The following is a 16099-nucleotide window of genomic DNA, read 5'->3' as shown; positions in this document are numbered from 1 at the left end:
GGTGCGTGTGTGTGTGTGTATATATATATATATATATATACAGTGAACCCCCGGTTATCGCGGTTAATGGGGGCCGAGACCACCCGCGAAAACTGAAAATCCGCGAAGTAGCGTCGCACCTAAAAAAAAAAATTTAAAAAAAAACCCGGTTTTCGCGGTTAATGGGGACCGAGACCACTCGCGAAACTGAAAATCCGCGAAGTAGCGTCGCACCTTCAAAAAAAAAAAAATAAATAAATAAATTATATATAGCGGCGCACCTTCAAAAATGCTTAAAAAAATATATATTAAAAAAAAATATACGGGTAGAGAGAGAGAGAGAGTGAACACACTAGAACACTGTTCTACCAAACAATTTACTTACGAACAACCAATCAAAAACAAAACAAACATACAAAAACAAGCAAACACTAACATAATTAGTCCGTCGTTTTGCGCAGGGGCATGAAGAGCTTTACTGCTCCCCTTCGGTTCACTAGATGCACCAAGGGATAAAGAGCGTTTGGGAGGCATCACGAATGGCTCCACAAAACTTTTACACTTAAAAAATTACTGCGAGACAAAGACTAACTAACCGCGATCTATGGCCAGAAGCGTATTGTACATACGTATACGAGATGAGCGTGGACTGATGGGCATCGGGAGAAGCTTGGGCTACTGTAGTGAATTGGCCAATTGACCAATTGCCCGTGGTGCTTACCGTATTGTATGTGCATTTCTTTGCGTTTTAAAATTTTGCAAAATGATGCAATTATATACCCCCTGTATACAGTACACCATATAGAATACGGGTAGAGAGAGAGAGAGTGAAATTCATGTTATAACAAAAAAACAAATTATTATTAAAACTTATTATTTTTTTATTCCCCAGCCATTATTTTTGTATTTATTCAATTACTTCTTTTTGTATTTATTTAATTACTTCGACTTTTACCTGCTGGTACGCCGTCCGGTGTGCCCTGTGAATGTTATGATCCTCCAGCAGAGCTGGAGGATTGAACAGGACTCTCCAAACGCAGACCCGGGAAAAAAGGTGGTGATACAAAGATATTTATTATAATCACAATATAGTCAGTGTAATCAGCGCGTCTCGCAGCACGAGACGATCGCTGGAGGAACGCACACACAGCTGATAAAACAAAAACACACGCGGCATGACAGGCACGGATCATGACAGTGAAATGAAAGGTGGCATTCTTCATTTATTTGTTTATTTATTCATTCATAACTGACAGCCTCGCGCTCCGCCGGTGCCCGGAGAAGGTGCTCCTCTTCGGCTTACTGTGACGCGAGCATGCCCTCCTCCTCGGGAGCTTCCATTCAGTTAAACTTAGGGGCCGTTTGGCACCGCCCGTGCCCGGGGAAGCTGCTCATCTACGGCTTAACTGCCACGCACGCCGGCCGGAGCTCTGATACGGTCCGAACCGCGCGAAACGTCGCCACCAATCGTGTCCGTCGCCACCAATCGTGTCCGGGGGAACCTGCTCTTCTTCGACCACTCTCTTCTTCGTCCATTCTCCTCTTCGGCGCACGCCGGCCGTCTAACCGCTTCAGCGCCCCCTTGTGCCGCTCGGCGAAACTACAATGCCCCGAATATTTTTTAGACCCGCGAAGCACTGAACCCGCGAAAGGTGAACCGCGAAGTAGCGGGGGTTCACTGTATATATATATATATATATTTCTGAATATTTTTTTTACTTCTTGTATTGTATTGTTTGGGAATGTACGTCGTCCTCTTCAAACATTTCCGCTCACCTCTCTCCCTCTTTCTCACTCGACTGCTTCCAAGTGTCAGGTTTAAAAGGTCCTGACGCCTTCATTAGACTGAATTAAATGCAGAGAACCAGAGGAATAACCAGGGAATGTTTTGTCTTTTCTCTATCGCGGATGGGAGAAGGAGTCAGGAGGTGAAGTAGGCGTCTTGCCAGTTCAATCTCCCGCACTCTCTCTCACTTCTTCGACCATCCCTCTGGACTTTATTCAGAGGAAAACGAAACTTATGTAAAGTGAAACTTAAACAAGCGTGTGGGTGTGTCAGTTGTGCGCATGTGTGCGTAAGCAATAATGTGCGTGTCTGTGTGCAATTATTACTGATACAAATAGTGTATAAAAACATGATTAAAAATACACAAACTATTTACATACTCTCACACAAGTGCCGTCCCGAATAGCCTCACAGCACTCCTGACACCATGTCGTGTTCTTCAACGGAACAAAGTAGACGAGGGAACAACTGCGGGCTTGTCGGTGGCTTTATTTGTCTCTGCTCACACATCACACCCAAGCAACAGTGCCTCCCCAATATATCCCGTCCCCGTAATCAAGGATCAGCTGCACACCGTAATCAAGGATCTAACACTGTCATTCCCAGAGCGCCGTGCTAGTGTTGGCGTCGGGAGGGATGTAAACAGCTGTGACGAGCACTACCGTTAGCTCCCTCAGGAGAAAATAAGGCCGGCATTTAACGGACATGTACTCGATGTCGGGGGAAGAGTGCTTCTCAACGATTGTGCTATCGCTGCACCAGCTCTCATGCACGTAAACACAGAGCCCCCCGCCCCTGCTCTTACTGGTGTCCCTCGTCCGATCCGCGCAGTGTAGCGAGCGCCCAGCTAGCTGGAAATTAGCGTCGGGGACGTTGGCGTGCAGCCAGGATTCCGTGATGACGATCACACTGCTGTCTCACACATAGCGGTTTCCCAGGATTTGTAATCCCAGATCGTCGATTTTATAAACCACGGATCTGGAGGACAATATCCTGTGCGGCTTGAAAGATTAGTGAAAATCCTTAAAAACGGCAGGCAAGGTGGAGGTGGCTGCTCAGAAAATGGCTAGTAGTGAATGAGTTAAATGTTCTTCTGTTTTCTTTTGTTTGTAAATGCGTTTTAATGCCATGCTAGAAATAGGGAAAATTGCCCGAGATTTGGTCAGATTTTCTTATTTTCATCCATCCATCCATCCATCATCTATACCGCTTCTCCTCACTAGGGTCGCGGAGGGTGCTGGAGCCTATCCCAGCTATCTTCGGGCAGTAGGCGGGGGACACCCTGAACTGGTTGCCAGCCAATTGCAGGGCACACAAAGACGAACAACCATCCGCGCTCACACTCATACCTAGGGGCAATTTAGAGTGTTCAATCGGCCTACAATGCATGTTTTTCAGTAAAATCAAAAAATCAATTAATCTATCTGCTAATGGGATACTGGTAGGCATAATTTGCTTGGCTAGACTTCCTAAAGCCAAATTGTACAGTATTAGTCATTAAAACTAGACATTCTCCCAGCGCCATCTTGACGGATCTCTGTCGATCTGTCACTGACAACACCGTTTGCGTTGTGTCAGGTGACACAGCTGCGACATAATAGTCAGCCCTGCATGCAAAGACAGAAGCCTTTTTGTGATGTGGGTCAGGTTGTATCGTTTTCATTTACCGGCATCGTGGAAAGCAATCTGGCGTATCACTCAACAGCAACTGGTGGGTGCAAGGGTCAGAGTTACACTTTAACTTAAAAAATGTAAAGGTTAAACGGGTTTGAACGAGTGCTGCAAACAGCTATGAAGTGCCCTTGCAGCCCTGGCTAATGTTCGGGTTCTGGAAGTTTGGGATAATGGCATAATTGGCTTTGGATTTTTTATTTTTATTTAAATAATGTACATAAGGGGATCTTGGGAACTTGGAGGTGGGGGTCGTTGGCGAGCGCCCAGTGGCCAAGGACTGCACCCATGGGGCTTGGCAGGGCTCAGCCCGAAGAGGCAACGTGGGTCCCCCTTCCCATGGCCTCACCACCTGTGGGAGGGGCCATAGTGGTTGGGTGCATTGCAAGCTGGGCAGCGGCAAGAGGCAGAGACCTTGGCGCTCCGATCCCCGCAACAAAAACTAGCTCTCGGGGAGATGGAATGTCACCTCTATGGCAGGGAAGGTGCCCGAGCTGGTGTGTGAGGCAGAGAAGTTCCGACTTGATATAGTCGAGCTCACCTCCACACACAGCTTGGGCTCTAGTACCAGTCTGCTTGAGAGGGGTTGGACAATGTTCCACTCTGGAGTTGCCTGAGGTGAGAAGCGCAGAGCAGGTGTGGGCATACTTGTCTGCAGGGCAGGACTGTCGTTAAATGTGAAAAACTTCGAGAAGATAGGATAATTTGATTCATGTCACAGCAGCTTTTCTTTCCACAGTGAATAATCAGACTTCAAGGCGCTGTAATGGCCACCCGCCTCACCGAAAAGTCACAAAATTCGGCATAGAGTAGGATAAATTTTCAGGTGGATTAGTTAAAGTGGCTCCGTGCAAAACATTCAAATGTATCCATCCATTATCTGTGTGGCTTGTCCTCACAAAGGTCGCGGGGAGCCTCTCCCAGCTATCTTCGGGCAGTAGGCGGGGTACACCCTGAACTGGTTGCCAGCCAATCGCAGGGCACACAAAGACAAATGTTAAAATGTAAAAAAATATATATTTTTGTTGCCACTAGGTGAGGCTATATGCATAGCAGAATATTAACATATAGATGTCTCAGGGTCACGACTCTTCATATATACATGTGAAGTTTTGGATTTTTATGACCTTGTGCAGGGGAGTTTTTAAGCATTTCATCCTTTGGGGCGAAGGAAATATGAAACGAAAACTTTGAAGCCCCACCCTCATCATATAGTATTTCAAAAACGAACATTTTTTATCCCAGTGTTTGTTCCAGTTTTAAGATGATACTGCCGTAATTTTAAGTCAATCGGAAGAACCCTCGGGGGTGAAAAAGAATGACACTTGTTAATGTGTAAAAATGGGCCAAAATTGTAAATTCAACAATTCATAACTCACTTCCTGTACACTTTAGACCATGGACTTTTTTGTAAGTCTCAGGGTGCTACACGTGCCTCCCAATTTTCCTAAGGCTAGTCAAATGGGCCGGGATTGTTCTTTATTTTGCCAATCTAGGTGGCGCTAAAGAGCCATTTTGTTTGCATTGTTTACGACGACTTTTACATATCAAATTTATCGCAAGACCTGATGAGACTGCAATGTTTGGTGAATTTTCGTGCATGTTTAGAGGGTCAAAAATGTGATCGAACGATCGGAACTTAGAAAAAAAAAACTAGAGCTGCAAACAGCAAAAAATGGTCCTCGCAGCCCTGGCAACGTAGGGGTACTCGCACATTTGAAATGTGAAATCTATACGAGAAATGATTGCGTAGTTAAAGTTAGAGCAGCTTTTTTTTTGTCAAAACCACGTCAATTTTTGAAGTGAATTTAAAATGGCCGACTTCCGGTGCAATTTTGCAAATGGCGTGAAGGATTGTATTACGATCACTGGCATTATTTTAAACACATACGGGACAGAATGTCGATTATTAAAGTTAGCAGGTTCATATTTACTGAATATTTTAAACATGGATGAAACAAGAAGCACTGGTCACAAGAATGACTGGGATTGTAGGCCTGATGTTTACTGATTTATTATATTATTCTCATATGCTAAATTTATAGTACTTAGTTTAAATGTGTGAACTTTATTGAAATTCTTAGTAGTGAGAACAAATTTGCGCACATAGCATTTCCATGAGCTGCCCTGACATTCACAGCACTTCATGGACAAAGACGACAAAGCACATTCTCCAAATTGGCTGTAGAGATGCAAACATACCAGATTGGGCACTGGAGGACTCACACAGACGCTATCGCAAAAAACACATTCCGAAAGACATAACAATTGGAGATCGGAGCACACACACATACTCACTTGCACATACACAGACACATACATACACCTGCACATACACTCGCACACATGCACACCGTCCAGAATACAGAGGAATGCCAGCGGGGAGAGAGACGGAGAGACTGCCCGCCGGAGGAGGCCAGCCTTGGCGTGCCAGTCTTGGGGACCAGACGGGAATCAACTATCCAGACGATGACTAACCTGGGGAGGACCTTCCCTTGGACGTGGACCCGTGCCGTGGGAGGGAGCAAGGATGACCGATTTAACCTACATTACCCTTGACATAAAAAACCCCTATAAAAACTGAAGCTGGGCTGAAAGATGGCGCGCATTTTTCGACTGTGCTCACCCGAGTGCAGTTTCTCGTGAGATTAAGAAAAAGCCGCCCAGATATCTGTCTTTGTACTATTTCCTGAACTCCAGAAATTGAAGAAACTAAATATTGGAACTCTAATCAGTTGTTGAGTCTTTATTTGACCCTTTTCTTCTTGAGTACAAAAAAACGAACACGCATTGGAGTAAGTTTGGCTTTTAAAGGTTGCTTTACTAACTATTTCTCATTTCCACGGTGACTCAACTCCCACAGGCGCCAAGAAACTTTTTTTTGCAGGTCTTCGCATTGTACATAGTAATTTTCAAAAAGCTAGGTGAAACACACATCCGGGGCTGCTTTTTTCAAAATTTCTACGCGGCGCTAGTGAGCCATTTGAAAAAAAATGCACAAGAAACTAATAAAATATTGATAATTTTTCCAGGCCTGATGTTTGTGCAGTTTCATTAGTTTTCTTTCATATTCAGAACCTCAATATCAGAGTTGTTTTATTGATGAGCTGTGCGAACTCATATTCAAATTGGAACATTATGAAGGCCTAAACACTCATCCGAGCATGATATGAGGTAGACCTTCTTAACCTGCTTTGAGAAAAACATCAACAAAAATAACTCGTATTTGCTTTAACCAGTAGGTGGCGCTACCACGATGATGAAAAATAAATTGGTAGAGGTCTTCAGGGCAAGCGGTTGCTGTTCGGGCCCTAATCATATTTGCTATAAAAAGAATGGGACCTCGCAACGAGAGAGATAGGCACTTTACTCATTTTTTTCAGTCCGTCCTTCGTCCACAACCTGAGCGCCTTTCCCTAATCGTACCGCTGTCCTTATTCATAAAGATAATCATCCCCCTGTCTCCGTCTTCGTACTTTTAAAGCGCTTCCATCCTTATATTTTCATCAGTCCGTTCCTCCACGGCTTTCACCCAAAAAAAACAAAAATAGTGTCTGTGAATGATGACACATCGGGAGAGGGTGACGGCATTTTATCCTTCATAAACATTATCGAAAGTTCATTCGCTGGCTAATTTACTATTCACATCCACTTGTCGATTGTGGCTATGTAAAGCCCTTTGAGACTGTCTGTGATTAAGGGCTATACAAATAAAATTGACTTGACTTGACTTGACTTACCAGCTAGAAGTAGAAGTAGTTGACTGAATGGTTTGCAAATGTTTAAGTGTCAAGCAAAATAGCATTTACCTGTCAACACAACCTTAGGTCACCAGACTGACTGCTGATTTTTCAACTCTTTTTGATGGGGGACGAGTGCTCCACTACGGATCCCGACAGGGGACATCTTGAGAATATGTAAGATTGCATTTTAACGCAATATAATGCAAAATTTAGCAATACAAATTCCTTTGTAATGCAATACTATTTTGTTTTATTGCAAAACTTTTGCATATTAATGCAATCATTTTTCAGTTTTTATTGTGTTAATAAAACATAAATATAAATATAATTAATTATAATACCATTAATAACGCATAATGTTATTTTAGGAGGAGAACAAAAGACTTCCATTTCCGGATAGCATTTAAATGTACACTGGAGCCCACATGAGCATTATTGATGGTTTGGAGACATTTTTATGTTCTAGCAATATCCCAGACATGGACATACTTCACATACAAAGGGATAAGGTATGTAATAAATATTAACAATTAGTTAACTAAACAAAATTGCTATTCATCCTTTTCCTATAACATAGCGCTGTCATACATACAGTTTGAAGTAGTGTATTTGTCAGGATAAGTGGTGACGTGGAGGTTGAGGAGGACCCAAACGCAGGGAAGCGAGGATTGGTTAACTTAAATGGTGTTTTATTGAAAAATAAAAAGGCAAGCAAGGCACGGGACGACAACAAGGACAGCGACAAGGGCAACTGACACAGACACTGAACCAACAAGAACTGAAAGTGAATTTTTCCTTGGCCTCCTGGGGGTTAAGATCAGTGGATGTCGATTGTGGTTATGTAAAGCTCTTTGAGACTATCTGTGATTAAGGGCTATATAAATAAAATTGACTTGACTTGACTTGAAAGCAACCAGGGAACTAAATACAAACAAATCTACGAGGAGCACCTGGACAAGACACGGAGGGTTGGAAGGACATGATTGGTTAACACAAGGGCTGGGGTAAACGAACACAGGTGGACACAATAGACATGACGAGACAGAAGACACAGGAACACAAGGCCAAAACATAAAACTAAATACTAAATCAAAAACAACAAATACAGATCATGACAGTAACCCCCCCCCCCCCTTAAGGGACGGATATCAGACGTCCCAAAAACAAAATGTCCAAAATCAGGGTGGGCGGAAGGGGGCCAGGAGGCGGGACCACGGCCTGCAATCAAGGCCAGTCAGGCAGGCGTCCGGAAGGCCAGACCAGAGAGTCTAGCCGTGGCCAGTCAGGCGGGCGTCCGGGAGGACAGACCAGCAAGTCCAGAGGAGGCCAGTCAGGCAGGTGATCCAGAGGCCATGGCAGCCGCATAGACTGCGCCGCCGAGGCAGAGACGGGAGGCGGCGACTGCGGGTCAGGCGCCGCCGGAACAGGGACTTTGAGTGGCCACAGGACGTGCGCCGCCGGAGCAGGGACTTGGAGCGGCTGTACGACGTGCGCCGCCGGAGCAGGGGCTTGAGGCGGCTTTAGCTGCAGCAGGGGCTTGACCCGGAACGAGAGGCTGGCGAGGAGATGGAACGGGAGGCTGCAGCTGGCGAGGAGCCGGAATGGGAGGCTGCAGATGGCGAGGAGTCGGAACAGGACGCTGCAGCTAGCGAGGAGCCGGAACGGGAGGCTGCAGCTGTTGAGGAGCCGGAACCCGAGGCTGCAACTGGCAAGGAGCCGGAACGGGAGCCTGCAGCTGGTCAGAAGACGGAACGGGTAGCTGCAGCTGGCGAGGAGCCGGCACTAGGGGCGGCAACTGACGTGGAGCCGGCACTGGGGGCGACAGCTGACGTGGAGCCGGCCCGGGGGCCTGATTCTTATCAGCCTGCCGCCATAGGGATTCAGGGGAACGTGAGACACGAGGAACCGAGACTACAGGGGCTGGTGAATGTGGTCTACAAAACGTGGGTGGAACAAGACAAGGTGCAGAAACTGATTGTGGACGAGGTGATATGCATTTCGAAGATCTAGTTCGAAAAAGACCTGAGCTTCACAGAGGGGTTCAAAGTAGGGATCAATGAGAGGAAGGGGGAACATGATCTTTACTGTGATTTCATTTAGGCCCTTGAAGTCAATGCAAGGACGTTATGATGTATCCTTTTTTTTTTTTTTAACAAAGAAAAATCATGCTCCGAGAGCCAAGGAGGAGGGCCGAATAAGACCTGAAGCGAGTGAATCTCGAATATAGGACTCCATAGCATCCTTCTCTGGGCGGGATAAATTGTAATGACGGCTGGTCGGTAGAGGGGCACCAAGGAGGAGGTCAATGGCACAGTCATATGGATGATGGGATGGTAGGATGAGAGCTAGGTCATTGCTGAAGACCGGGGAGAGATCATGGTAGAGGAGCAGGTAATGGTAAGGAAACACGGGCACCGGTTCCGCCGACAGGAGGCAATGGGCATGATAGTGACAACTCCAACTGGTGATGGAGGGACCTCCCCAGTCAATGGTTGGATTGTGTTTCTTGAGCCATGAAAAACCAAGGACAACGGGGCACAGGGGAGAGCGGATGACTCTCTGTGGTTTCCAGAAATAATGAGCGTGAAGGGTACGGTCTGGTGGGAAAATAAAGAGATAAGTTGATCTAGAGCCCTGACTCTCCTTCAGGAAGGGAAGGGACTCGAGAGGAAGCTGCAACTGTTTGGCAAGTCGAAAATCAATGAAACTCTCCTCAGCACCGGAGTCAATTAACACAGAAACAGAGGTGGGGTTGTTCTGCCAGAGGATGGTGGAGGGGGTGGACATTGGGAGTGAAGAGCAGAAGAGGAGGCAATCTGGCTCACCATTGTGCTCTCCCTCAATGATGAGCCTGGTCTTTTAAATTCAAGGGACAGGAAGCGATATAATGTCCGGATTGACCACAGTAGATGCACAGATGGTGAGCGAAGCATTTATTACGTTCCTGTGGGTCTAATCCTGCACTTCCCAATTGCATAGGTTCCTCTGGCTGGACCAATGGCGTGTGATGGCGGAACTGACCACATTGAAACAGGGACTTCAGGAGGGATCTCGACAGTTGGAGTCCACTGGCCTCTGTCTCCTTGTTCTCTGTTCCTCTCTCTGAGTCGATTGTCTATCCTTTTTGCTAATGAAATCAATACATCCAGGCAAGACAGCTCTTCTTAGGTGGCAAGCTAATCCTTCAACTGCTCTGATAAGCCCTTAACGAAAATCCCTCGTAAAGCAGATTCATTGCACCCACACTCATATAAGCCAGGATGCAAAAATCGATGGAAAACGAAGCTACCGATTTGGATCCATGGCAAAGAGCTAACAGTCTCCGAGTGGCTTCCTGACCTTTCACAGGATGATCAAAAACTTTGCGCAACTCATTACAAAAATGATCAAATGAAGACAATACTGGGGAATATGTAGCCCAGTGGGCAGTAGCTCATTTGGCAGCTTTGCCTCGTAACAAAGTCACCATAAAGGCCACCTTAGCTTTATTAGAGGTCAAAAACTAAACTACAGTTCAAGATAAATTGACCACACGAACCTAGATCCCCCATCAAAAGGCTCGGGGAGAGGAACAAACGGTTCTTTGCCAATGGGAGTCGGCTGGGAAGGAGGACAGGGCTCCGAGTGAGCACTAACAGTAGGATTGATGGGAGTAACAGGCGAGGGTATCAGGTGCGTAACTTGGTGGTGGAGTTTCTGGATGGATTTCATGAATTTACTCAAGATTATTTCGTAATTACCTACCTTGAATTGTGAGCGCCTTTCTGACTGGATCCGGGGTTGCTGGGTCCATGGTGGCCAGATTATTCTGTTTGTTTTCTCGTGTTTGCTGCAGCCTCATACCTACCCGCCCAAGCCCTGCCTGACCGCTACCTGCACTCTCTGGATTCTGGATTGGCCTCCCTCACTCAACCTTCTGTTCCAAAGGACTCTGGACACCTTGCCTCACTTCCATTCTCTCACAATAAATCCTTCCTCATTGCCTTTAATGACTCTGATTGTTCTTGGGTCCTCCTTTCACCTCCAACCGTAACAGTATTGGCTGATTACACACGCAAAACAAGCTATGCGTGTTTCTGCCAGTCAGTGAAATGGGCGTCCTATGGTATTATCCAAGGTATTACATTGTTGAAACACGAGAAGGCAGACTATGCCTTTGAGTTCAATGTTACTGCAGGTAACATATGTGAAAAAGAAAAAAAATTACTCTACAGTGTTATTGAAGGCTTAGGTGAATGGTAAGGTGAATAAAGGCGGCTTGCGTGGTAACGCAGAAGAGAACAGTTGTCTTTCTTTTCAAAAGAACCCAACACAACACATTCGTTGGTACTTCACCCGGATAGGGACGATTACATGGATGGACGAAAACCCACTTCTGCCTTTGCTTCGTCCATCCTTTCTGAAAAAATAAAAAAAAAACTTCTCGTCAAAATTTATGAACGTAGCAACTTTCAAACAATTCAACACAATGTGCATTGCAAACTGATAAAAGTACACATGCATAAAAGCAAGCATCTGGCAGCCAATTGTAAATATTCCAAAATTAGAGTAATGTGTAGTATTTTACTTGTTCGGGTCAGCATTCAACCAGCCAAATTTTGATCTACTTGCAGTTTAGTATATTTAGTTTATTATACATAATGAAGTATATTTTCACTTATTTTTATATTGAACAGTATTTACTTTCAACCACACACATATGAAACTTGGAAAAAAACATTATTTATTGTCAAATGAAAGGCTCACATAAAACGTGAATGCAGCAATTTGGGAGCTGAAACGTTTTTCATACATTTCAATGGGAAACTTTTTTTACGAACAAATCGAGTTACAAAAGGGATCACGGAACAACTTAAGTTTGTTATTTGAGATACCGCTGTATTTGCAATGTCAAAAAAAAAAACCTGCAATATCTTTATTTGTCTTACGTGTTAGGCTTATTTTCCAGAACCGCTGGAAAATAGTATCAGGACTCTTCAAGCGCAGACACAGAGAGATGAATTTTAACAAAGGTATTTATTATTACAAAAAAAACAGGCACACTATATATTGATATATAATCAAACGCAATACCGACAAAGTTCAACGAAAATCGCTGGTGGAAAAACTCACACCAGGGGAATAACAACGGGAACGAAAAACGCTTGCAAAAGGCAAGGAACAAAATCAACGAAAATCGCTTACCGCATAAGGGCAAGGAAAACCAATTGGCAAGCGAGCTCAACCGAGAAGAACAATAACTGAAAACGGAAACACTTACAACGAACGGGATCAAGAAACACGGACGGCAGACAACGAGGTGTCTAGAATTCACAACTTGGGACATGAACATGAGCAAGGAGAATATTCCGACGCTGAGTAGTCAGAGCGGGGTGTTTAAATAGTGCCATAATCAATGAGTTGACAAGTGACAGGTGCGTGGCTGGTGGGCACGTCTCTCCAGCCATGACGACATGAACAAGAACAGGCGCTGGAAGGAAACGCCCCCATTCCAGCTGAGCAAATACAAAACAAAAACATGACATGACAAAAACGGACCATTATGTAACGGGCAATGATTTTGGGATGGCTTCTGAAACAATAAAAATGTTTGTCCATTCTGAAACAAAAACAAAAAAAAGCTTTCTTTTCTGAGTCAACTTCAGAAAAGGCACGGCATTTTGTGTCTATACCATATGGAAAGTGTTTTGTTACAGCTCCAGCTGTTTTGAAATACACTATATAAATAAAAGTTTTTTATTGTATTGTATTGTATTGTCTTCCATTTTGAGGTACCTTTTTGGGGAAAGAAACAATTTTATTTGTTCATGATGGTCACCATCACAACAAGCGATATCATAATACTTAATATGCGCAGGCTCAAGGGCATCGAACATGAAAAAATGGCCATGTGAAGATGCATGGTCTGTCATTTGAATATACGTGTTATAGGAATTAGGGCTATTTAAAAAAAGCTTTTTAAAATGCTTGACCAACATCACTTGAAATAGACTGGCTGCTCTGTATTTTCCTGATGCCATCCGCACCTGGAGAGGACAGAATTATCACGATACAACCAACTATTGTATAATAACATGTATGTTATTGTTTCTTCAGATTTCTCCATCAGGCGCAAGCAACCGCACCCCAAAGCCAAAGGTTCTAGTGACGAACAACCCCAACCCAACTCCCCTCCCAACTGAGACCCAGGACATCCACAACCAACCACATCTGGTGGACCAGCGTGACTATTCCACTGAGTTGTCAGTCACTATCGCTGTGGGTGCATCTCTGCTCTTCCTCAACATTCTGGCATTTGCAGCTCTTTACTACAAGAAGGACAAGCACCAGCATGACATCCACAAGCGCTGCAGCCCTCAACAGAGTGACACCAACAACCTTGCTCATACAGAGGAAGAAGAGATAATGTCTCTTCAGATGAAGCAACACTCAGACCTGGACCAAGACTGCAGGCGGATGGGTGATTCACGAAATCCTCATGATCTGTTGCTCAGGACTACCTGCCCACCAGACTATACTCTGGCCTTGAGGCGCTCACCAGATGACATCCCTCTCATGACACCAAACACCATAACCATGATCCCCAGTACTATTGGACAGGTTACTTCCCTCCAATCTTTCCACACCTATCCCAGCAGCCAACAAAATGACACTCTTCCCCACCCACACTCACATTCCACCACCCGAGTATAGTCCAGGGTAACCACTCAAACTGGCCGGACTCTCTTAACTAATGTCAGTCCTCTTTCAGAGTCTTAAAATGTCAGGGGCAAACACCATCCTGAATCACTGGTTATAGTGACATTATTATCAAGGGACATAAGTCATTTTTTGGGATTCTAAACAAGTAATAAAATAAAAAAGTACAAAACCAAGAATAAGATAATTATACAGAAACATTAGCATATATTTTTTCTGCATTTTTACTCTGAAAATACATTAAAAGATAGACTGTGTATTTGGAAGTAAAACGTATTAGAATCCGCTTTGGGCTGAGTGACACGGGAATAGATATAAAGATAAAGATGTCCTTTATTAGTCCCACAATGGGGAAATTTGAGGTGTTACAGCAGCATATTCAATGCATTGTAGGCTACTACAGCGCAGATTCCATACGAAGCAATTTTGGCATGTATTTTGTGAATAGATGCATTTGTTTTTTTTATGTTTTTTTTTCAATGAAAACTTTAGAAAAGACATAACCATTTAAGAAAGAGTGTGCAATATGCACAATGGTGACTTGAATTTTTTCTTTGTATTTTTAAGTTTGAGACACATGAAAGAACAGAACAATTAAAATATGTAACGCTGCACTTTGAGCATTAATGATTTATAGTCATTCTATTGAACGGGTGGCATGGTCTATAAAACTGTCGCTGCAAGACTGAACCAAAGACCCCGACAGTTCCAAAGAGAACTGGAGCACCCGAAGGATAAATTGATTTTAACACAATGCGTGCATGACACTTTATTTTCTGAATAAAATTAAAAGGGATCATTTTCACCCTCTATTAATGGATTTTAGTATATCATGAATGTATTATTGGAATAACATTCTCACAAGGCTATGGGGAATTCAGTCCTACAACTATGTCTACTGTGGCTAGGGACTACAGTAGGAAAAAAGCAAAATATCAAATGGAATTCATGAGGTCAAGCTTTGCAGTCTTTGTTGAAACTTCATTAAATTTATTGTACTACAATTCCAGCTGTACATTATTCTGCTACTTTGAGCAAATTGATATGGTAATTTTACTTTTTTCAACATTGATGACTGATACAGGTGGGTGTGCCAAAGTTTCAATATAGTAACCATGTTATTCTGGTTGATCAGAAAACATGAACATAATGCATTAGTTTGGCAAAAAGCACATGCCAACTTTTCAGCTGCATCAGTGTTTGTATATATATATATATATATATATTTATGCCCACTCCGGACCATAATAACAATGTTATGCTAATAGAAAAACTAACTATGCTGTATAAATACATACATATAGAAATTAAAATTAGAATATTTCACATGACATAATTAAACCATTGAATTAGTCAATAAGTCATACAAAAGAATTGTTTTGGACTTTCCCCTTTTTGACAATGGCAGTTTTAGCGGAAATACCCCAAAACGCAGTAAATGAACATTGTTATGATCCACCAGCAATGCTGGTGGATGGAGCAGGACTCTCCAAGCACAGACACGAGAAAATAGGTGATACAAAGATATTTATTAATAATTAGAATAGGCAATCTCCAATATACAATCGTGAACTAGCCGGGGCGATCGGCTATAGCAACTATGAAAAATAACTATCGACGAGGGAAAACAGAAAGCGCTGGTGGGGATTCACACCAGGACGCAAAAGGCAATAGGGAGGAACGAAAAGCTCTTGCAAAAGGCAAGAGAAAGAAACAACGCAAATAGCTTACCGCACAAGGGTAAGAGGAATCCAATCAGGTAAGTGATAAACAGAAAGCGCACCGAGCAATAGCTGGCGGAGACGAAAACACAAAAACGCAGGAACAAGATACACATTAACAATAGAGCGAACTAAAACGTGGAACATGAACATGAGCGATGTGGGATAACGATCCGACGCTGGGGAGTCAGTGTAAGTGTCTTAAATAGTGCGTGCAATCAGTGTGTGAATAGGAGTCCGGTGTGGAGCTGGTGGGCGTGTCTCGCAGCTGCTGATGGCCCGGCCCGAGACGATCGCTGGAGGCACGCCCACACAGCTGTCAAAACAAAAGACACATGGCATGACAGACACGGATCGTGACAGTACCCCCCCCTCAACGGACGCCTCTTGGCGGACCACCTGGTTTTTCCGGATGAGCGGCGTGGTAATCGCGGACGAGAGATGGACACACGATCCAGGAGCGGGGGATCCACTGGCGCTCCTCCGGACCGTAGCCTTCC

The 16099-nt window shown here is 44.1% G+C and overlaps 1 protein-coding gene across 10 annotated transcripts in view; it reads left to right on the top strand.

Annotated features, from left to right (window-relative positions):
- Nucleotides 1–14882, top strand: part of nlgn1 (neuroligin 1) — a 342392-nt gene extending 327510 nt beyond the window's left edge. For all 10 annotated transcript variants that reach the window (XM_088312255.1, XM_088312253.1, XM_088312249.1 and 7 more), the window contains one exon: nt 13276–14882. In XM_088312255.1, the coding sequence (XP_088168381.1) occupies nt 13276–13872 (597 nt within the window). In that variant the 3' untranslated portion in view covers nt 13873–14882. The remainder of the gene's footprint in view (nt 1–13275) is intronic.
- Nucleotides 14883–16099: the final 1217 nt, after the last annotated feature.

This window comes from Idiotropiscis lumnitzeri, chromosome 13, assembly GCF_059441095.1.
Source record: "Idiotropiscis lumnitzeri isolate Australia: NSW breed Sydney's pygmy pipehorse chromosome 13, RoL_Ilum_1.0, whole genome shotgun sequence".
Taxonomy (NCBI): domain Eukaryota; kingdom Metazoa; phylum Chordata; class Actinopteri; order Syngnathiformes; family Syngnathidae; genus Idiotropiscis; species Idiotropiscis lumnitzeri.
Note: the sequence above shows the minus strand (reverse complement) of the source record. Positions and strands in the feature narration are given on the sequence as shown.